A 21,989-nucleotide genomic window follows, 5' to 3' on the forward strand; every position below is an offset into this window, starting at 1 on the left:
CTGCTCTCTGTGACCTAAGAAATTGTTGCCTGATCAGGGTCACAAAGATTTTCTCCTATGTTTTGCTATAGAAATGTTACAGTTTTAGCATTTACATTTACTCCTCTGCTTAAAGCCATCCTTATGTTTTCCAAAGTGTGGCCCTCCAACCCGCTATATCAGATCAGAATCTCCTGCAGTGCCTATTAAAACATGGATTCCTTAATTTCACCCATACACATTAAATGAGCATCTTGGGAATGAGGTCCAGGACTCCTCATATTCAGCTAGCTCCCCAGGTGACTTAGGCCACTGAAGGCTGATCACCACTGGCACAGCCTCTCCTTCTCAACTAAGGAACAAGTCTCAGCAGTTTGTAGGAACTGCCATAAAATGGTAGCTCTGCATTCTCCATAAGAACCTGTAGCCACCCTCCTCAGACAAATTTAGGAAACAAAGTGTTCATTTTCCATACAGCTGTCTTTGACAGTTAGGTGACCTTGCTCTTTATTCTCAAAATGCCACTTTATAACTCAAAAGTACAATAAATCTCTAGAAGAAATGTCCTTCCCCAAAATAAAGCCTCAAAAAAGAAGCAATCCTTGACATTCGATGTTTCTCAATGTGTATTGTGTCAGTTTCCTAGGCCGCCTTTAAAAAAATCACTACATATTTGATGGCTTAAAAATAAAAAAGAGGAAATCTGAAGTCTAGGTACTGGCAGGAGTCATACCCTCGCCCAAAGCTCTAAGGGAGAATCTTTCCTAGCCTGTGCTAGCTTGTTAGTTCCTAGCATTCCTTAGCTTGGCTACATAACTCTAGTCCTTCCCAGCATCTTTACATGATCCCCTGTTCTGTCTTAAAAGGACATCTTTTAAGGTGCATTTAAAGTCCACCTTAATCCACTGTGATCTCATCTCAGTCCTTAACCTTAATAATTACATCTGCGAGAACCTATTTTCAAATAAAGTCATATTCTGAACTTTTGGTGGACAGTAAATTTGGGGGGAGAGAATACTCAACCCACTGTGCTGTGTGTTTAGTTGCTCAGTGGTGTCCGACTCTTTGAGATCCCATGGACTGTAGCCCGCCTGGCTCCTCTGTCCACAGGGTTTCTCCAGGCAAGAATACTGGAGTGGGTTGCCATGGTTTCCTCCGGGGCATCTTCCCAACCCATGGATCAAACCCAGGTCTCCCGCATTGCAGGCAGATTCTTTACCGTCTGAGCCACCAGGGAAGTCCAAGAATACTGGAGTGGGTAGCCTTTCCCTTCTCCAGGGGAGCTTCCTGACCCAGGAATTGAACAGGGGTCTCCTGCTTGCTGGCATATTGTTTACTAGCTGAGCTACCAGGGAAACACCATTCAACCCACTACATATACTGATTTACTTCCCTAATTTTTTGTTATTCTTACAGCTCAAGTTTCATAGTAGCTATTCATCCAGATGTTAACTCTCCTTACATTTCTGATTTTAAACGGAAAGTCCAGTTATTACCCAAATGACTTTTTATGCTGATTCATAGGAGTTGATCCCTGGATGGAAGCACTTTTCTCTACTTCCTGTCTCTTAATAATATCTTCAAAGAAAGCATCTGCTCTTTAATAGTTTACTTACTGCAGTGTTCCCATCCTGATTCCCCCTCTCTGGCTCACATGAAGCAGCTGGTTAGTCAACAATTGGGCTAGATCATCAGCACTGACCTCTGCTTGAGATCTGACTGAGGAAACTTGACAGAGTTAACTAGAAAATGAATTCACCTTAATGTCTTCCCCCACCACCCAGTCTCCAGTGATGCTTTGGGGAGTATTGTTTTGAGAAGTTTGTCAGCACTGAGGAATTTCTGGTTGATGGTTGAGAAATGTTTAGAAGAATCCCTGATCCTGTCTCATCTTAGGAATAAAATACACTGAAAAAACAAGTGTTATACAGAACATTCCCTCCCCTGTATCACCAATTGACTCCTCAGGATGCAAGAAAATTAGTTTTCTGCCTGGAAGAAGATACAGCAGGCCACAGCTATTGAAAACCAGGAATTGTACGTCTATAAATGTAGATAACCACCCGTATGGATTCTGCTCATTTACAAAGGTATAGAGTACTTGGATTAGTTTTCAGTTTGGTATAATGTTAGCACGTGTCTTTGAACTTCATCCACAGAAAAAAAGAGAGGGAGGGAAGGAGGGAGAAAAAGTACAAAAAGGAAAAGAAAGTACTAAAAGAAAAAGAGGAAACTGTCACCTCTTTTGGTCACAAGTATCAAAATTGTATATGATGTTATCAGTATGTCTGCTCTGTTCTTTGAAACGCATCTTTCTGAACTGCACAAAGTCCATTTTTTCTCATTTTAAACTTCAGAAGATACTCTGTAAATGCTGTTAAGAACAGAGTCTATTGTTCCTTTGCCATATTGGAAGAACCTGAGACTTTTGTCCTTCAGCTGAGCTACACAAGGTCTGGTTCTTTATCATTTCATTGGAAAAGAAGTCCCAGTCCCATTAAATGGTCCTTTCTTCCCAGTAGTGGCACCTTTTACATAAGTGAAGACCTGCATTTGAGACTTCATCATTTGAAATTTTGAATATTTCCTGTGTTGATCCATTTCTTTACTACCACCACTGCACTTTACAGGACTCACTAAAACAAAGTAAAAAGAAAAACAAGAATGAATGATGACTATTCCTACTAAAAGTGTACAAAAGCCATAAAGTATATTCCCTAGTAAAATATTTAATTTGTTCATTTAGGAGAACAGAATATTAGTGGGTTGTGGAAGAGGGAAGAAGTAGGAAAACTAGCCTTCAGAATAACCTTGTTCAGAATTATCACCTCACACACCTTCCATCAACCAAAAGGACTTTGGGATCACTAAGCCCCTGCTATAGAAGGTGTGCAACCATGGTTGGATCCGTCCCGGTTGATGAAAAAGAAGAAAAAACAGCAAAACCTTGTAGTAAGATCCTCAATCCCCAGTCAGGCTGAGGTCAAGTTTACTAACTGGGAATTTTGATTTCTGAGTGACTGAAAGCAGGTAACTTAATTCTTGGGTCATCTAAGTAGAAGACTAGGCAGGAGGTGTAGCATAAACCTAAGGCAGTTTGACAACCACCTTGAGACCAACCAGTGTGGCTTCCAATGCAGAACCCAGGGCCACAGGAAGGACAAAATGTGTCACCTGCGATCAGAGACCTTCACTTCTACTCTACCTTCTACCTATTTTTGAAGAAACCAACTTGGTCTCCTCCCATTAATAAGATCACATCCCCAACCAAATTAACTTTCCCTCTCAAAGGAGAAAAGGATGAAACTGCAGCAAACTCTGTGTTATATGCAAAGTCACATACACAATAAAGCTATAGAGAGAGTAGTAGTGTTAGGCTTTGATTTGGGGCCATACATTTTACTAGTTTAAACTGTATTGTTACTATTAATTTTTTAGATTTATAAGATTGTAACTTGCATACTCCACTGTGGTTTAGGTAACTGCTACAAAGTGGATGGTAGGGTCTACCTTGTGGTTTGGTCAACCAGTCAATTAAGCTTGTCCTAAGAGTGTATAACAGAAATGTATACAAGATCTAATCATTTATACATTGTATAAAACTACAGCAAGACTCTGTTAATCAGAATATGTGAATGATATACTTGAGATGAGAATAATATAGTGCAAGATTGAAAGAAAAACACCAAGATCTTTCATTTTTGTAGAATTGATGCCCTTACCAAGTACTGCCTTTACAGACTGGCTGACAGATAATGTTTTGTTTCTTCTAGCCCTCCAAGGGAAGCATTATTCCCAGACTGCAGGTGAGGAGCCTGAGGCCCAGGGAGGTTAAGTAACTTGTTCAAGGTCACATGGCTAGTAAGACTGTGCCTGGGTACAAAGCAGGTCCGTCTGACTCTGCACCTACTGTTCTTAATGTGCAATTCATAGAAGGTAGAATGGCATAGTGGAAAGACTTTGTAATCAGCCACAATGATTACTACTAACTGTGATCTTCAGCAAGTGATAATTTCTTTGTGCCTCAGTTTCCACAACTGCTAAAGAGGGATACCACCACAAAAGTGATTGTCCTGATAAACGCCACAGGGAGGGATCTTCCTTTTGTCCACCAGTGTACCCCAAATGCCTACAGCTTTTGGTCCTACTATTGAATTAGTTATGCCTGGCACTTAGTAAGCACTCAATACATGGATAAAAGAGCCTGGAGGGGTACAGTCCATGGGGTTGCAAAGAGTTGGACACAACTGAGCAATTTAAGCACATACACACACAATACATGGTAATGTCCAAGTGCATCATTAGTCATCTTCAATCCTAACCTCAGAGCACAGAGACTGTAATAATGTGCTGTCTCCGATCTCTTTAATTCAAACACTAGCAAATTAGTACAGTATGCATATGCTGACATTTCTAATCTTTTAATCCAGGATAGATTCATGTCCATGGGCTTTGGAACATCAAAACAAATTTGTTGAATCCAATAGTAAGATAAATTATATTTTGTTATTGCTCTTGTTTTTTTGCGTTGAATTTTGAAGGCCTTCTCTAAACATTTCTAGCACGTTTTTTTCTTTTGAAGAATACTGAAAACAAAGAGTATAAAGTTTTGAAAGAAGAGGCAAAATAAGTCTGTGTCATCAAAAACATAATCTGCAGATGCACCAGTGTAAGTAGCAGTTATGCTTAATAGGTCCTGGGAATGAAAACAGTTTGAAACTAGAACTCTTGTCCTTTTCCCATCATAGCACTGTGTTATTTTATCCCTCGCTGTCTATGTTTGCTCTGTAAATTCTACACTAAAATCCTGGGGGCTGAGGAGACCTAGTGCATGAGCTACATTGGCCTGCCTATAAAATTAGCACCCATGCTCTTTGTCCTTAGTACACAGCAAGAAGAGCTTGCATTTCTGTTGAAAATAGACTGACTAATGATATATTACAATTTTTGAACCAAACACAAATTTTCACCAATCAGATCTGAAGCATAATGTGTAGTATATATGTACATGGATCCTCTACTGTGGTTTTTGTATTAATATATTATCTCGTGTAGATTGACATTCTCACAATTGTTTTAATCTCTTCGGTATTTGTGATTTTGCTTCGTTTGCTATCTGTGATCTTAAATATGTATGTTCTCTTTTCCCCTTAATCGCCTTCATAGAGTTTAATCTTTTATTCATCAAATACCTAGCTTTTGCATTTGTTTATTCTTTGACCATTTATTTTTGGTGAATTTTGCTAGAATGCTAGAATGTTTAGAGAAAGCATTCAAAATTTAACTATATCCCTTTGATTCTCTTTTTCATTCCTTTTAAGTAGTTTGCAGTTTTTCTTTTGATTTCATCTGTCATCACAGAATTGATTAAACATGTTCTTTTAGAGGGGGTTATTATATTTTGTTTTTTATTTCTATTTTTATAGAATCTTGATTTGAGAATGTGACTTTTATAAAATTTTTTTAAATCTTTTTGCCATCAAGTAAATGATCAACCATCAAAGTGTTTAAGATATTTTTGAGGAACCTATGGATCTATATGTGGAGAAGGAAATGGCAACCCACTCCAGTATTCTTGCCTGGAGAATTCCATGGACAGAGGAGCCTGGCAGGCTACAGTCCATGGGGTCACAAAGAGTTGGACACAACTGAGCAACTGACACACACACATTGGTCTATGTGAGTCTTAAATCAAATTTATCAATATTTATTCAGTTCCTTTATTTTTTATCTACTGAGTTGTTCTATTATGAAAGATACTGAAGCCTGCACTATAATGTTTTTCAATTTATCTTTGCATTTTTAATATTTTTTCCTTTTAATATAATAGTTTGGTTCATACAGACGTTCATATAGACCAATATTTTCTTTTTAAAAAAAAAATATATATTTGATCCTATCCATAGTTGCAGAAAAAATTTTTAAAAAACTTAAGGCATTCATAATAAAAATTAGAACAATATAGAAGTTATTTAAATGTAGTACTGTGTTGCCAAAAACTCAACAGTATCTCGTATGCTAAAGCATTTAAACTCACATTTTAGTTAAAGTCAGAACTATGCTTTTTATTATTAAGCAAATGTTAGTGAAAGCACTGAGAAAAGACCATAAAGATGAGAAAATTGAACATAAAGCTATGTTTTTGCTGGTGATAGAAAATCTAGAAAGTCAAAGAGTCTAGTAAAAAAAAGTCAACTAGACTTAATTTTATGATGTTAAGATTGTTACAACTAAGATAAATATACAACAAACAATTGACTTTCTGTATTCTAAACAGAAAAACAATAGAATGGTAAAGACTAGAAATCTCTTCAAGAAAACTGGAGATATCAGGGGAACATTACATACAAGGATGGGCACAATAAAGGACAGAAACAGCAAGGACCTAACAGAAGCAAGAGAGATTAAGAAGAGGTGGCAAGAATACACAGAGCTATACAAAAAACATCTTAGTAACCCACATAACCGTGATTGGGTGGTCACTCACCTAGAGCCAGACATCCTGAAGTGTGAAATCAAGTGGGGCTTAGGAAGCATTACTATAAGCAATGTAAGTAGAGGTGATGGAATTCCAGCTGAGATATTTCAAATCCTAAAAGATGATGCTGTTAAACTGCTGCAGTCAATATGCCAGCAAATTTGGAAAACTCAGCAGTGGCCACAGGACTGGAAAAGGTCAGTTTTCATTCCAATCCCAAAGAAAGGCAATGCCAAAGAAGTACATGAACCGAGAACTTCATGATGTACAAGCGGGGTTTAGAAAAGGCAGAGAAACCAGAGATCAAATTGCCAACATCCGCTGGATCATAAAAAAAGCAAGAGAATTCCAGAAAAACATCTGCTTCATTGACTATGCTAAAGCCTTGAACTATGTGGAACACAACAATCTGTGGAAAATTCTGAAAGAGATAGGATACCAGATCATCTCATCTACCTCCTGAGGAACCGGTATGCAGGTCAAGAGGCAACAGTTAGAACCAGACATGGAAACAAAACACTGGTTCAAAATTGGAAAAGGAGTATGACAAGGCTGTTTGTTGTCACCCTGCTTATTTAACTTCTGTGGAGAGTTCATCATGTGACATGTCTGGCTGGATGTATCGCAGGCTGGAATCAAAATTGCAAAGAGAAATAGCAACAACCTCAGATATGCAGATGATACCACTCTGATAGCAGAAAGTGAAGAGGAACTTAAGAGCCTCTTGATGAGGGCTAAAGAGGAGAGTGAAAAAGCTGGCTTAAAACTCAGCATTCAAAAAACTTAAGATCGTGGCATCCAGTCCCACATAGAAGGAGAAAAAGTGGAAACAGTGACAGATTTTATTTTCTTGAGCTCTAAAACCACTGCAGACTGTGACTACAGCCATGAAATTAAAAGATGCTTGTTCCTTGGAAAGTAAGCTATGACAAACCTGGACAATGTATTAAAAAGCAGAGACATCACTTTGCTGACAAGGTCCATATAGTCAGAGCTATGGGTTTTCCATTAGTCATGTATGGATGTGAGAGTTGGACTATAAAGAAAGCTGAGCACCAAAGAATTGATGCTTTTGAACTGTGGTGCTGGAAAAGACTCTTCAGAGTCGCCTGTACTGCAGGGAGATCCAACCAGACAATCCTACAGGAAGTCAACCCTGAATATTTTTTGGAAGGACTGATGCTGAAACTGAAACTCCAATACTTTGGCCACCTGATGTGAAGAGCCAACTCATTGGAAAAGACCCTGATGCTGGGAAAGACTGAGGGCAGGAGAAGGGGACGGTAGAGGATGAGATGGTTAGAGAGAGTCACCAACTCAATGGACATGAGTTTGAGCAAACTCTGGGAGATAGTGAAGGACACAGAAGCTCAGCATGCTACAGTCCTTGGGGTCACAAAGAGTCGGACAGGACTTAACGACTGAACAACAAGCAGTGATTGTCTAAAAGCATTAAGTAGGAACATATATCCCATCCAAATAGTCCAAAGAATTATGAAATTATTTACGAATAAATTTTAAAGTCACAAAAGTTTTGTGAAGAAACCTGAAGTCTTATTGGAAGATAAACTAAGATTTGAGCAAATGGAAACACATTTTTCTTGAAAAAACAATATAAGTGTCAGTTCTTTCAAAGTTTAGTTCAGTTGCTCTGTCATGTCCGACTCTTTGCAACCCCATGGACTGCAGCACTCCAGGTTTCCCTGTCCTTCACCAACTCCCAGACCTTGCTCAAGCTCATGTCACTGAGTCGGTGATACCATCCAACCATCCCATCCTCTGTTGTCCCCTTCTCCTCCTGCCTTCAATCTTTCTCAGCATCAGGGCCTTTTCCAATGAGTCAGTTCTTCACATCAGGTGGACAAAGTACTGGAGTTTCAGTTTCAGCATCAGTCCTTCCCATGAATATTCAGAACTGATCTCCTTTAGGATGGACTGGTTGGATCTCCTTGCAGTCCAAGGGACTCTCAAGAGTCTTCTCCAACACCACAGCTCAAAAGCATCAATTCTTCAGCGCTCAGCTTTCTTTATAGTCCAACTCTCACTTTTGAAAGAAAGACCAGTTCTTTCAAAAGTATAATGTAAATATAATGCAAATGCAATTTCAGGATAAGTTGAGAGGGGGGTGGTTTTTTGTGTTAGAATTGTGCGTGTTAATTCGCTTCAGTTGTGTCCAACCCTTTGAGACTCTATGGACTGTAGCCTACCAGACTCCTGTGTCCATGGTGATTCTCCAGGCAAGAATACTGTAGTTGGTTATCATGCTCTCCTCCAGGGGATCTTCCCAACCCAGGGATTGCACTCCTGTCTCTTAAGTCCCCTTAATTGGCAGGGTTATTTACCTGGTTGCTCTTAAATTTATATTGCAAAATAGGTGCCAACAGGAGCCCAGTACAGTGTGAAAAAGAAAACAGATAAGTAACGAAGGAAAGGAATAAACACAGCTCAGTGGAGCAGAAGAGAGAAAGGAGACTGGATAGCTGTATATTTGAGAATCTAATATATGACCAAGTGGTATTTCAAAATAGTAAAAAAAAAAAAGTTATTTAATAAAGGATGCTAGAAAAACAAATGTCTTGAAAGAAAGTAAAGGTGGGTCATAAAATTAAATGAAAAATGTTTTTTCATCTTGTAGAAAAATACAAAGTATACAAACAGTCTAGGGGCTGGAAAGACAAAGATAGGAATCTAAAAGCTATAACAGAAAAAATAATGAACTTGTATAGACACAGACACCCACACATATTGGAAGTATGCCATAAATAATAGCAACAGATAACGGTTTTATAAAAATATTTGCAACAAAGAATACAGAGTATTAATAATCCATGGTAAAGAACAAGTTTTGCAAATTGACTAGAAAGAGACAAGCAGCCCATAGGAACTGGATAAAAGACATAAAGCTACATTTCATAGAGCAGCAACAAAATAAACCCATCAGTGACCAGGGAAACACTAGTGTCAGATGACCAAAACTGGTATAAAAGATTTAAAGCATGTATTAAGAGGTCTTACAAATCTGTAAGATGACAAATCACTGAATCCCAAAACCTACAGGGATAGATAAGCCTAGTCTATATACCCAGTGATATGTTGTTTTAGCTAACCAAAGACATACAAATTAAAACAAAAATGACATATTTTGGCAACTTTCTAACAGTAACAATTGCAAGCATTATTAAAAGTGTGAAAAAGAAAGCACCACCATACATTTCTTGTGTGTTTTTATTAAACTGACCTTTCTGGGGGTCAGTTTCCCATTTGTAGCAAAAGCCTATTCATATTCTTTGATCCAGCAATTTAACTTACTGGAATTTACCCTATAAAATCCTTATTATTAGTTACAAAGATACCTATTTAAATATTGACCTTTAATATTATGTGAAAACAAATATCTGATAATTTTTAATGTTGTATACACATCTATAAAATGATATTTTAGAAAATTATAATGACATGAATGGGAAGTACATGAAACAGTTATAAAACAGTGTATACAATATGATCTCATTTTTGAAAGTTTATGTATCTTTTTTTGAGGCATATGTTTTATATACATGTGTGCACATGAGTGTACATATGTCTGTCTGTCCTCAGCAAGTGCTATATTGTTATTCACATCTCGCCTTGATGATCTTCTAATGCACCAGTATTGCTGAATTATGGAAAATGTCAACAGGTTTCCACTGTACCTAGAAAATAAAACTTGAAGATTCAGTGAACCAATGCCCATCAGAAGAGAGAAATTTGTAATTGAAGAGATTCATGCATTTACACAGAAAACAAAAAGTTCAACAGATTTAGGATAGGAAAGTGAAAATATGTTTCCCTAAAATTGTAGGTAAGTGCTGAATTCCTGGATAAGCATGATTGTTCACAGCGGTACCATTTTTAGTGTCACCTTTCAGCTGAAGGTTGCTTTTTAAGTGCAGAATGGTTCTTTCTTAGAAATGAGTAGACATTAACTTCAACTTATTAAAAACAATAACAGCAACATGGGACAGGAGACCAGTGATCCTAGAGCACAAGTCATCAGCTTCTAATACTAAATGCCATCAGAGGACTCAGTGTCTATGCTGAGCTTAAAATGTCCAAGAGATGAGTTATTACGGTTGGAAAAGAAAATGCATCAGGAGATAAATTGGGAGCTTGATGCATTTGCTTGATATGCTTGGACTTACCTGGAGAGCCAAGGTCAGCCCCTAAATGACTTTACTTCTCTACTGGGGAGAGGAGTGGACAGAATATCAGACAGTAGACCTCAGTGTCACTACAAGAGACTTGTCTGTCTCCCAAAGAAAGAGGAAATCTAGAGAAAAATGGAAGGTAAAGGATAGCAGTCTAAACCAAACAGGTGCTGTAGGTGATCTTCCCACATGGAGGAGTAACAGAGTTTGAGCACACATCTCCTGCCAAGCCCTTCTGTAGGCATCCTGCAGTCTTGTTCCCAACTGATCTTCACAAAACCTTATGAGGGTCGCTACTGTTTTCATCTGCATTTACAGATGAGGCTTCTTGTGAACTTGCCAAGTCATAGAGCTGATAAGAAGCAGGGCTGGAAGCCTTCTGACACCACCTTTTGTTCCATATGTATCCAATTTGTACAGAAGGAAAAATGAAGATGTTCCTAGGAGGGAACAGTAAATGTTTTCTCTAACAAAATGGTACTGTTTGAGCCTTAATACTAGTTGGTTTTAAGTGATTCATGCATGCCCCATTATTTTGAAGCTGAAAGATTTCTTCTTTATTGGTATTTTTTGTCTAAATATATCCAAATCTGTCCATGAAAAGCTGTTCTTCAAAGTGTACTAACTAGTGTCAGTCTGTCATGCTTATTTTTGGCCATATACTATTCAGTATCAAAGTGGCACAGTGAATGACTGCTTAGTTACTAACTCCCGCTTTTATCCTGGTTTTTTTTTCAGTCTGATAAAGTAGTGCACGAAACCAGTGACCTCAGCATTTTAACACAAACACATCTTAGATGACAAGCTGCTTTATTGAAAACTCTCCAATATATATAGGTAGTTTTATGGATCTAGATCTAATAGAAAGTGTATGTGTAATTTTTTAAAAGCAGGCATTAAAATGAAATCCTAAATTTTTGTATATTTTGCATACATTTGATTATGATATAGGGAAAGAAAAAACACTTCAGTTGTTATCAACTTCATTAAAGTTGTCCTACTCTTTGCAACCCCATGACTATACAGTCCATGGAATTCTCCAGGCCAGAATACTGGAATAGGTAGCCTTTCCCTTCTCCAGGGGATCTTCACAACCTAGGGGTCAAACCCAGGTCTCCCGCATTGCTGGCAGATTCTTGACCATCTGAGCCACCAGGGAAGCCCAAGAATACTGGAGTGGGTAGCCTTTCCCTTCTTCAGCGGATCTTCCTGACCCAGGAAGTGAACTGGGGTCATCTGCATTGCAGGCAGATTCTTTACCAGCTGAGCTACAGGAGAAGCCCCATTAAAGATCACTTTGGATTAAAAAAGAAAGAAAAATAACATTTGTGTTATTCTGCCACTGAACTACGTAACTGAATCTGGGCAAACTGGGATTTCTTCTCTTGGTTCTTTCATTTTAAACATACAGATGTGTAAAGACTTGGCCCTCCCCCATTCCTGGTGAGTAGAGCTCTGCTGATAATCATTGGCCCCCTTGCTATTCGGGGAGAACCGCTCTTCTGCATACGACATTCATGAAGTCCAGTCTTGCCTTTTAAACTTCTATTGGTTAAACACAACTGAAGTATTAAGAATTCCCCCACTCTCAGTCTGAAACTAAAAATTAAGACTTGGAATATTAAGCAAGTGCTTTTTCTGTTCTAGAGAACAAACATCTCTGGACCCAGCTGAGTGTTGTTCTTCTAACAGAATGGTTGCTTTTCAAAATAATACTCCAGTATGAAACTGTCCAGTAGGCACAGTATCAGAAACAGAGCAGATTCATTTGCTAAGCCCCATGCAGGCAGAGAGCATCTAGGCCAGATGGAGCATCTAGATTTTTAATTTAAACTATCTAAAAAGCAATACAATCTTCTAAACATGGCTTTTACTGATGGCAACCATCATGATTCACATACTAAAAAGTCTCTTGTTCTCATACCAGAAAATTTAAAGGTAGTGTAACTTCTTTGTTATTGCAGGAACTTATCTTAATCTATTATGCATTATTTTAGCTATTATAAATTGGTAAATGAAATAAAGGCACATCTCAACTTTTAACTATCCATTTCATTATTGTCACTTACATATGAACCAAGCTCTGCAAGCCTGCCCTCCCCTGGGAGGAAGATACCTTGTCTGGTAGTAAGGACTCCCCTGGGCTAGAGGCCCCAGGGCAGGAGGTCTTGAAGAGATGGTGTGAAAAGTAATCTCTTTTCTTAGCAGTCTTATGTTGATAGAACTCAACATAATTAAAATAATATCTTAATACTATTTTAAATACTATTATAATACTATTTTAATTATGTTGAGTTCAATCATTCCACAGCTCTAAATTCCAAACAAGCAACTTATAGAAACTTTTGGAATATTTCCTTTTTGTAAGGTGATCTCCCAACACCCTCACCCAAAATTGTTGTAATTCTTTCAGAACCAAGAATTCACAGAACCATGTTGCAAAAAGATCCAGTGGAGCAAGTCAGTCTCATTAACTGAATAGAGAAGTTGTAGTGGATGCTAACATTTAACAACTTCCCATGTGCCAGTCCTCTGCAAAGAGCCTTGTGTATAAAAGTTCACTAAATTGTTATAACAGCCTCATGCAGAAGGCATTATAATTCCCTCCTGTATCTTTAGATGAGAAGATAGATAGACTATAGATATTGGTAAAATATGTGTTTCTTTAAGTGTAGGGCAGTATGTTGGTTACTAAGGTTCTAAGGAGTCAAAGACATGGTCCTGCCCTGAAGATTCTTATGTTTTCCTGGGACACTGGGTTCTCTTGAGTTTCTCATACTCTCCTGCGGGATGGCAGGTGAATGCCCAAATGAGCACATTGAAACATAGGCCTTAAGCACTCACTGCAGGCAAGACCACTCGCCCTGAATACGTAAGGAAACTCTTCTTAGAACCCTTAGAATTTGAGCTGGTCATTGAATAAAGCTGAGATAAAATATTTCAGGGAAAGAGTCTGAAATATTTGAGGCAGAGCAGTGTCCTTGGCCACTTTGTGAAATAATAGTTTGAACATTTGTCTTATGTGGAAGACATGCGGTCTGTAATAGGTGTCTTCAGGGCCCAGAAGAGCAGTGCCCTGGACAGTGGTTTAAAGAAGATGTTTGAATGCAGTATTTTCCCCACTATCCATGCTGGCATCTGTGGACTCAGTTCAGTTCAGTCGCTCAGTCGTGTCCGACTCTTTGCGACCCCATGAACTGCAGCATGCCAGGCCTCCCTGTCCATCACCAACTCCTGGAGCTTGCTCAAACTCATGTCCATTGAGTCGGTGATGCCATCCAACTATCTCATCCTCTGTCGTCCCCTTCTCCTCCTGCCCTCGATCTTTCCCAGCATCAGGGTCTTTTCCAATGAATCAGCTCTTCGCATCAGGTGGCCAAAGTATTGGAGTTTCAGCTTCAACATCAGTCCTTCCACCCAGAAATGATCTCCTTTAGGATGGACTGGTTGGATCTCCTTGCAGTCCAAGGGACTCTCAGGAGTCTTCTCCAACACCACAGTTGAAAAGCATCAATTCTTTGGCACTCAGCTTTCTTGATAGTCCAACTCTCACATCCATACATGACCACTGGAAAAACCATAGCCTTGACTAGATGGACCTTTGTTGACAAAGTAATGTCTCTGCTTTTTACTCAAAGCTAACTTCACATTAGAGCCCAACATGCTAACGTTATGATTCAGTAACAGCCACAGCAGCTAACATTTGTTGAGCGCTTACTACATATCAGATCCTGTTTTGTGTTTTTACTTATCTCATTTACTCCTCACAACAACCCTATGAGGTAAGTTATAGATATAGGAACTAATAAATAAGCCACAGAGATTAATTCATTCACTTACTAAGAAGCAGAGCTAGGATTTGAACCCAGGCAGTCTGCCTCTACAGCCCTCATGCTCTGCACTACAATAAATCTAGAATTTTTTTCACAGAACATTTCTGTAAGTGGTACCATCTCTGTCCCCAAACTCGCTGTATGTATATTGAGCCGACACTTGTCTGCGTGTACACGCACACCTCCTACCCTTCAGGTTGCTAAGAAGAATGCAGAAAGGGGCATCTTCAGTTTCTTACTACTATATAGTATGTATTCTATATACTTTGCTACCAATTTGTGATAATACAAGGATTATGGTTCTGGTTGGTGGGCATTGTTGAACAGGCTCTGAGGTGTGCAGGTAGAGGGGGCACTAAAACATTAAACTCACTTGTCAAGGAAAAGTTTCATCAATACAGAGCAGGGTAGTCATGATTAATGTTGAATTGACAAAAGGTGGATCAATTTGTAATTCAGGTGAGGTTAACAGGTAAGACGTATTATATTACCATCTTAGTGGATGTTTTGTGTTCAGCGTACACGATGAATGTGTACGCTGAATGTGTACGCTTTGGATGCTTGACCAGACAGCCTTCCTTCCTGTGGGTAGGTTCCCACTACAGCCCACCAGGTGGGAGTCAACCAGCCTTTTCTCAAAAAGTGGACACATCACCTCTTGACAGCTGTTTAAAAAATATTTTCCTGTGGTTTCTGACCACAGGACCCATTTCCCGCCTCTGAAGCCGAACAGGTCAGGCCTCGTTTTTCTCCCAGGCCATCAGGTACAAGGGCACTGGAGTTGCCACCACCAACCTCTCATTGCCTGCTCTGCTGCCAGGTAAACAGTGCACAGCGTCCCGAAAGGACTTCCCTCCAGTTTTGAGTCTAAACCTTGTTGATACGGGTATTCTCATTTCTAGTGACATAGCTCTTAAGGGCTGAGTATTTTATAAGACAGTTCTGAAACCAGATTGAAACCTAGTCTTTTCCCTAAAGTAAATCACAGAGGAGAGGCGACTGACTGCCAACCTTTACAGAGAAACTGAGCACAACCTAATGATGCAGGAGGAAGGGGAAACGTGGTGACATAAGGTGGGGAAGTTGCTTTATATCTTCGTTGGTCTTAAGATTGAGGTAAAATTTGGATAGAGTGAAACTGCACAGGTCTTAAATGTACCATTTAATGGAATGCAAACTCTTAATCAAGATACAGAATGTCTCTGCCCCACGCCCCCCCACCCCTGAAAATTTCCTCATGCTCCCTTCCCACCAGTCCCCACCCCCACAGGCAACTACTGTTCTGATTTCCACAAGTTAATTTTGCCTACATTATAGAGTTCTGTGATGAATCAAAAGTTCACATCAAAAGTCTCTCGCTGAAGATCACTTGGTACGGAAGAAAGCAACATTCAGCAACTATCCATCAACACGCTGTGTATCCTTGGGCCAAAAACTTAACCTTCCTTGTCCTCTTACAGGATTCCATGGGTGATCCTCTTGACTCCTTAAAGATGGCACTCTAGTCCCATTCCTAATCTCAGAGATTCCCCCTTCCCCCAGTCCGTTCAAGAACCCCAAACAGTAATAAACCTGGCCTCATTCCACCCCCTCCAGTTGAGCACTATGTCAGGTCAGTCCTTCCTTGTGATTTTTTTTGAACACGTCACTTCCTTTAGTCCCTGCCTCCTCTTCATTTGCCTTGTAATGACCAAACTACTCTTCCAACCTCTTTACCCCTGGTCCTCGCCAAACTATTCTTGTTACTGCTCTCAAGCGAACCCCTGCTCAAGTGAAACAAATTCTGTTTCCTTGTCTATTTAAAATCCTTAAGAGGTTCTCTACCACTTAAGGTGCTTCTCTATCACCTCAAGACTTGAGTTCCCGTTCTCAAGTTTGACAGTGAGGGTCTTCACTGAATGCCTCCAGCCTAGTTTAGTGCCTTCAGCCCTCCAGTGCTCTCTGCTGGGAGGTTCACCTGCCGTGGCTCCCCATTAGGACACTCGGCTTGCCTGTCTCCCCGATTCTGCTGTGAGCTCTGGAGTGAAGTTAGGTATTGGTGTTTTTTGGTTCACTTTTCCATCTCCAGCACCTGGCATATGACTTTGCTGAAAACACTTAACCCCACGGTAACTAGACAATGAAATTTCTCAGGATAATGGCACACTAAGTCAGGGTTTCATTCAGTCTCTGAATTCGACTTCACACCGATGTTTCTAGAAATTAAAAAGTCATATGGAAGTTTTCAGGCATGTCTGACCCCTGAATCAACTCTGACACTGAGTTTTTCTTCCCAGTAGCCTTCATAGTGATATTTGGTCAAAAGTAAGAAAGTTTTTTATTTGGAGAGAGGGTGTCTATTGATAGGAGATCTCTAAACAGTGAATCCTATTGGTGGAGAAGAGCTGTGTTCTTTAATTCCTATCTCAAATCTAATTTAAGGTGCTTATTTATTTAGTTCTTGAATGGCAGATTCCTATTTCTAGGAACAAAGATAATTTTTTCTAAAGGTCTTTGTGGTAATTAGCAAGCAGATAAAAAACTAAAAGTAACTGCTAAATATTGACGCAATAGCCCAGGAACACAGGTATTTATAGCCCTTGTTTGTTCATCTTGGTTCACGCTGTCCTGATTTTTTTTTCCTGCCTTCAGTGTGAATCAGCATTGCTGTCCAGATGGATCTTTACTCCGTCTGTATTTTTATTTTTTCCAAAACCTAGGTAAGAACCTGGATGCCGTCCATGACATCACAGTGGCGTACCCTTACAACATTCCCCAGACAGAGAAGCACCTCCTCCTCGGGGACTTTCCCAAGGAGATCCACTTCCACGTCCACCGGTACCCCGTGAACACCCTCCCCGAGTCCAAGGAGGACCTCCAGCTCTGGTGCCACAAGCGGTGGGAGGAGAAAGAAGAGAGGCTGCGCTCCTTCTATCAAGGGGAGAAGAATTTTTCCTTCACGGGGCAGACGGTCGTTCCTCCTTGCAAGTCAGAGCTCAGGGTCCTGGTGGTCAAATTACTCTCCATCCTCTACTGGACCCTGTTCAGCCCTACAATGTGCCTGTTCATCTACCAGTACAGTCTTGTCCGGTGGTATTTTATCATCATCATCATCATCTTCGTGCTGCAGGAGAGAATATTTGGTGGACTGGAGATCCTCGAACTTGCATGTTACCGCCTCTTACACAAACAACCACATTTAAACGCAAAGAAAAATGAGTAAGATCATTAAGGTTCACGGCGGAAAAGCCTAGGGCATATTTCGGAAATGTTCTAAGCCTTTGTAAACGGAGATGCGTTTTTGCATGACTATGTCAAATATTTCTTATGACCGTCATTATTTGTTAAAGATATTTTTCACCTAGTTTTGTGGAACAATATTGCTACACACACAATTTTTTTTTCTTTTTAAATCTCTGAATGTAATTTCAACACTGTGTAGCAGGGAGCGATGGTGGCAAAATTAACGCGGGCCGGAGTATTAGTAAACAATCATCGGGCTGTTAGCAGTCAAGGTACACATAGATCTTACAGGTCCAGTCCTGCTTCCTGACAAACTCCCCAGACGGGAGGCAGAGCTGAAGCTCCTGAGCACCAGTCCAGATCAAGTGCTGGCACTTGACTGTGGAGGTGAGGGACCTTCCTCCCAGCTCCCTCTCGGCGCTGTCCCTGCACCCCTTTCTATGCCAATCAAACCCTTGCATCCTTCCTTAAGACCAGAAGACAGAAACCCCTTCTCCTTAAGCCGAACAAACATTTTGATAGGAAGCCCTTCATTATTCATGAAACCTTGGCATTTAGCCTTGCACTGACCGAGACATCAGAAAACCACCGGTGCCCTTTTCTCGCGCAGAAAACAAGACCTAGACGAGTCTCAGGGAGCAACCACAGGCTCTCCACTCAGAAACCTTAGTTTAAATTTTTAAAGCTTGGAATTCAGACAATTTAGTTCTTCACTTCTGTGTACCTTTGCATATTTAGCACTTGTTTCTTTACAGCTTGTTGGCAGGTGTCACTTTTCTGCATTAACAATGGTATACATCAAAGTCACTTACCTTTTTGAGAACATTCTGGTATTGCCGTCAGAAACTCACTTTTGAAGTTGTGTCTTGATTGAAATATGTCTTTAAAACCTGCCGCAAAAAGGAAGGTTATTGTATTTTCTACATGTGCATGGGTGTCTAACTTCTGCCACTAAGTCAATAACAAAAACACTTGCAGACAGGGCCATAATGCTTTAACCTAAGTTATTCAACCCTTGTAGCCTTGACAAATTTTATTAAAATCCAAATGGTCACAAAAATGAATCCTTTCTTAACGATAGAGATCTCTCTCTTTTTTAGTCTCAGGCTTCCTCTTTCACTAGTAAAATTTAAGCCCACTTTTGACCAATTGTTCTCCTAAATAGTCCTGTCGTTTGGAGTCAACGGAAAATCCAGCAAGCCAACAGTACCAATCTCCTTCTGAGGCAAAAAAAAAAAAAGAAAGAAACATGTGGTCGAGGTTTCCACTCCACTGGAGCCTTGCAATTACTTTTTAAATTTTATTTATTTATTTTTTCCTAATGAGAATGCTGGTCACAGTAGCAGAAAAGATGGAGCAATTAAAAGTCTTGTGCTGTAAAGCAAACCTGCCTGCTTATTCCTGCCTTGAACCAGCCTCAAACACCCCTTCTAGCTTGGTATACTCTTGGCGCAAGTGCTATCTCCTTAATGACGTCTTATTTTTGCTGGACGGTGATTTCCATCCAGTGAACAGTGAACACAGGCATCGCCAGGAAAGGCAAGCACACGTGTGAGCTGGACTTACCAGGCAGACTCTTCCAGAAGGGCCTGGTCGCAGCAGCCCTCTGTCAGCACACCACCTTCACTTGGAGAGTTCTAACTAGTGCCTCTACTGAAGGCCCAGCCTATTTAACTCCTCCCACAAGGCTGTTTTCAGTACTGCTGGGCATTCTGATTCGTTACTACCCACATCTGCTCCAGACCCAGCTCTTCAGTGGTTTTTAAGGTGGTATTTTTTTTTAAAAACCTTCTCCCCACCAACCCCCAATAAAAGAAAATTTTAATTTAGGTCTTTCTCAGATTTCTTCCGGTTATATTTGGAAACAAGAAATAGTTTAGCAGTCAGGATTGCCTTTGTCCTGGGTAAGAGAGATAGGCCGCACTTCCTACCCCACAGGTGTTTGTAATGTAGGCTGTTCTCCCTTCCTCCAAGCTTCTCATGGCTCCTCTAGCTTTAATAGTAGGTCCTCTTTAACCCTCTGAAACCTGTAAAGGGGGAACTTTTCCATTTTAAAACATGATTTCTTTTGGTCTTAAACAAACGTGTTTTATGGTAACGTGCAAGCTCCTTTTTTAGTGCCCAGAACTCATAAGCCCAGAAACTGAGACATTATACTTGCTCTAAGAATTAGAAATGGTAACTTTAAAAAGAAAAAAGTTGCCTTTTGGGGTTTGTTTTTTTTTTTTTTTTGGTGTGTTTTGTTTGTGTTTTTTAGGGGTGTCAGGAGGGGGTTGCAATAAGGCTTCTTTTAAAATTGTAATCATTTGTGTCTTCCTACCCAACTTTTTCTTCTCTTCTTTAAAGAAATATATGGTCCATGATTTAGACTCTAAAACTGATAACAAGTAGAGATTAGGAGTAGTGTTAAGTAGAGGTTAATGCAGCTTCAGTCCCACTTGGGCCCAGGACGGAGCTCCTCCCCACCTCCCACCCTCACTCTGGACTCAGCAGCCCCTTGTCTCGCTGCATATGGGCCCTCACCTCCATCTTAAAGCCCTTTCAGTCCATCAAAAGTAAACTCAGTGGAGTTTGAAATGTTTACAGTGCTATATGTCCACTTGTCACATCTTTCCCATTTGGAAACATTTTAAATAAAGTGAGTGTGGTTTATAGGGGACGTGAATGATTATACTTAAAATAGTAACCTGCAAGGAAGGGCACTGATGAGGCCACAAGTTTTCCCACCGGGCCTCTTTGATGAAACAAGCCAAAGTAATTGTAAAATTCAGTAGAACATGGTGGGAGACTGAAAGAAAAATAAATGTCAGAGCCCATAACTTAAAGCTCTTAGTAAAATCCTTTCCTTGTTTGTCATGCTACTAAAACACAGTTTCCTCTTGAGTCATGTTGAAATGAGTCAGGTCCACAGCCCCAAGTCAGATGTTGCCGACCGTCGGCAGCCGAGACTCCAGGAAGGAAGACGTTCCCATCTCACCCGGACTTCAAGCGCCTGACCATGCTGCCCTTGTGCACTTTTATAATAGAGACTAATGGAGGGAGCCTGTTGGTATTAAATTGTTTACATTTCTTTATATAAATAATGTGCTTTCAGTGCCTTAGTTACAGGTCCCTTTCTTTTTCTTGTTCCAAGAATCCTGCAGTGTGTCTCTTAGGTAAAAGTCTCTTTGCTAGTTACTGGGAGAAATATGGTTTATAGAACACTGGTCAGTGTGGTCAATACTACTTTATGATGACATCTGGAAAAGAGTACTTGATGCTGAGGGTAGCGGTTGCTTCAGGGCTGTGATTTATGTTGTAGAAAACAAAGATGCTCGTGTCACATGATGAACTTCAGATTAGATACGGCCCTAAAGCTGTCTTGTGCCGACCTTATATTCTTATTTCAGAAGAGAAATCTTGGTTTTGGTAATTCATTTTTTTAAAAAGATCATTATGTGCAAAACACTAGGTTTTAAAAATAACTCACAGAATGGCCTTAGTTTTCAGTGTCCACTGGTATGTTTGTGAATTGTGGTCTCTAGTATCCATCCCAGAATAAAGTGGAATGAATTCAATAGAGTTTACATGTGTGTTGGGCTTCTGTTCATGCAGGGATGACTGACTGGGTGCCGTATCATTACAGTCTCACCGTGTGTCCTGTTGGGGAGGAGCTGATCAGTTAGGACTCTTTCACAGATGTTTGAAACAAAATGCCAGAGCAAAAAGGGGATATAATGCTTTTATCCTTGAAAAAGTCCAGGGGCCACAGCCAAATTCAGGGCTCACTGAATGTCCTCAGAACATTCTCTTCCTGCATCTCTCAGTTCAGCCTGAAGGGAATGTGGTCATTCCACAAGAAAGGGGGTCAATGGGAAATACCCACATCAGCAGCTGTAAGAGGCAAGTGGGACTCTAGTCATTGCTCCTCCACTGTCAGGGAAGCTGGAACTAGGAAGGCAAACCTTTTACCAAAGCCTGACAAGTGCATAGAAACATACTTAGCCAACAGAGACAAAAGTCGTGGGACTTAAGGGTAGCAGAATATGCTACCCCAATATATGCATAGGAGCTCAGGGCATGCCACCCCAGATAGACCACGTTGGTATGCTGATTATTTTCAGTTGTAGGAACTTGAAAAATAGCAAATACAGGGAAGGGCTGTCTCTGAACTCCCCTTTTCTACCTAAAGAGATCCTCTGAAAGGAACTCAGTCCCCATAAGTGCCCTCCCTGGGGGTTTCATCAAACTGACTGACTCTTGTCACAGGAGAGGAGAGGACACACCCACACACTTTGTCACAAAAGGCCA

General features: G+C 40.2%; 1 protein-coding gene across 3 annotated transcripts in view; it reads left to right on the top strand.

The window, feature by feature from the left end:
- LCLAT1 (lysocardiolipin acyltransferase 1) overlaps window positions 1–18,947 on the top strand; it is a 187,639-nt gene extending 168,692 nt beyond the window's left edge. For all 3 annotated transcript variants that reach the window (XM_081484313.1, XM_081484315.1, XM_081484314.1), the window contains one exon: window positions 17,177–18,947. In XM_081484313.1, the coding sequence (XP_081340439.1) occupies window positions 17,177–17,679 (503 nt within the window). In that variant the 3' untranslated portion in view covers window positions 17,680–18,947. The remainder of the gene's footprint in view (window positions 1–17,176) is intronic.
- Window positions 18,948–21,989: the final 3,042 nt, after the last annotated feature.

The sequence above is a fragment of the Giraffa tippelskirchi genome, chromosome 4 (genome assembly GCF_054371585.1).
Source record: "Giraffa tippelskirchi isolate mGirTip1 chromosome 4, T2T-mGirTip1v1.2.pri, whole genome shotgun sequence".
Lineage (NCBI taxonomy): Eukaryota > Metazoa > Chordata > Mammalia > Artiodactyla > Giraffidae > Giraffa > Giraffa tippelskirchi.